This window comes from Anticarsia gemmatalis, chromosome 20 (genome assembly GCF_050436995.1).
Source record: "Anticarsia gemmatalis isolate Benzon Research Colony breed Stoneville strain chromosome 20, ilAntGemm2 primary, whole genome shotgun sequence".
Classification (NCBI taxonomy): domain Eukaryota; kingdom Metazoa; phylum Arthropoda; class Insecta; order Lepidoptera; family Erebidae; genus Anticarsia; species Anticarsia gemmatalis.
Window position 1 is genome coordinate 1994635 of NC_134764.1, and position 1936 is coordinate 1996570.

The 1936-nt window shown below is 43.3% G+C and overlaps 1 protein-coding gene across 1 annotated transcript; it reads right to left on the minus strand.

Moving 5' to 3' along the window:
• On the minus strand, positions 1-1936 carry LOC142981879 (cytochrome P450 6B2-like). Its single transcript, XM_076128019.1, has 2 exons — positions 540-1936; positions 1-238 (listed from the first exon to the last, which is right to left on the minus strand). The coding sequence occupies exons 1-2, from the start codon at positions 1915-1917 to the stop codon at positions 33-35; spliced, it is 1584 nt and encodes a 527-aa protein (XP_075984134.1). The 5' UTR covers positions 1918-1936; the 3' UTR covers positions 1-32.

Genomic DNA, 1936 nt, shown 5'->3' on the forward strand with positions numbered 1-1936 from the left:
AGGTACCTTATTTTCAAAGATGTATCTCAAATCTATGCAGCTTTCTGTGGTCGCAGCAACCTTTGTTCCCAGCCCTCTCTCTCAACAAACTTCAGATGTATTCCACTCACTGATCTAGTCACAAGGGCTTTCGGTTCCAATTCTAGTGTCCTCTTCATACCATCAGCCAGTTCTAGTCGGTACTTCTTCAATAAAGTGATGAGACCAGCTATCATTTGCATTTTTGCGAATCTCATACCTGGAAAGAAAAATATCCATAATTTCCAAAAACATACATAGTTCAATACTGCGTAGTCTTTGAAAGAAAAACTCTTCTTTTAGTTCAGAGTAAAAAAATAGCGATTCAAGTCATTTATAGTCGATCATAATTTACGTTACTAATTTTGTCGTCGCGTATTATTTTATCGATTTATATTATTGAATTTAAAAAAATATGTTGTTATGTTTATCCGCCTTCAGAGCTTATCTTACTGCGCAATAGTTTAAGAAATCGTATAAATGGCATAACAAAGGATTGTTAAATTCAATAAACTACTTACCGATACATATCCTTGGGCCTTCACCGAACGGCATGTATGTGTAAGGCTTGATGTCTCGCTTGTTATCTCCGTAGAACCTCTCCGGCTTATACTCTTCAGGTTCAGGGAAGAAGTCAGGGTTGCGTTGCATATAATACACTGGCAAGTGCACGCGAAGACCTTTCTCCAAGCGCAAACCGTCTGGCAAAGTGTAGTCTTCAACCACTTCTCGTGTCAATACTCCTAATACAGGGTACAATCGCAGTGCTTCATCGATACATGCGTCAAGGTACGGCATCTCCGTGATACACTCGTATTTCAACACATTGTCATTGCGACGCAAATACTCGTCCACCTCTTGCAGCACTCGTTCCTGTATCTCAGGGTGCTTAGCTAACTCGTACATTGTGAAACTCAGAGTAGTGGCTGACGTTTCGTACCCTGCAGCGAAGAAAAGGAAACATTGGGCCACTAGAAGATCGTCATTGATCTCTAAACTCACTTTCTTTCCAGATCCTGATTTCATGTTCGTTATACTGTCTCCTGTCATGCCCTTGTCATTCTTCAACTTCAGCATCAGGTCCACGAAGTCGTGTCTTGAAGTCGGCTTGTACTGTCGTCCCTCGAAAATATTTGTCAAAAGTTGATAAAAGAATGTTTCCACGTTCTTTGGAAATGATCTGAAGCCCAAGCCGTAAAAGATCGCTGGCCAAATGGCGCGCGCGATGTTCTTGAAAGATCGAAACGTTGGAGTTTCGGTAATCGAATTGCCAACAGCTGTAAATGGATTATCACTGGTCTGTTCCATTGTGTTTGTGTCGACACCAAACGCACAAGAACCGACGCAATCCATTGTGTAGCGAGCCATGAAATGTCTGGCTTCAATGTCTTTAGAAATTTTGGCCTCCTGGTCCAACATGTTCTCGAATACGAGAGAGCACTTCTCAATCAGATGGAACATATTCTTCATCTTTGCTGACGAGAACAGCGGGGTGAGATTCTGTCGCAGAACCTTCCATTCGTCTCCGTAAAAAAAGAATAAGTTCTGGATAAGTGATTCTCGGTGGATATACTTGGAAGTCTCACGTCCACTGAAGAAGTAAAAGTCTTTGGTCATGACAGTCTTGACGAGTTCCGGGTCCTTGACTACCAAGGTGGGCTCCGTGCCGTAGTAGACGCCGAAGTAGGGTGCATTCGGGAACTTTTGACACAGATCTTGAAGGAGTTGACCCATATATTTCTTCAGCAGAATATATTGGGAGAAGTTCCCTAACACGGGCACTGGCTTGTCGTGTGGTACATTTTTCCTCTGCCAGTACTGCAGCCTGTGTCGCAGCGTGAGGTGCCCTGCGAGGACCACGAGGATGATCGCGGAGACGAACAGTAGTACCGCCAACATGATGGACAATGGAGTGATG

Excerpts from the sequence above, each read along its gene's own strand:
- LOC142981879 (XM_076128019.1), bottom strand. The coding sequence starts at position 1,917 with ATGTTGGCGGTACTACTGTTCGTCTCCGCGATCATCCTCGTGGTCCTC. Across the intron at positions 239-539 it reads AGGCCCAAGGATATGTATCG|GTATGAGATTCGCAAAAATG; the intron begins GTAAGTAGTTTA and ends TTTTCTTTCCAG.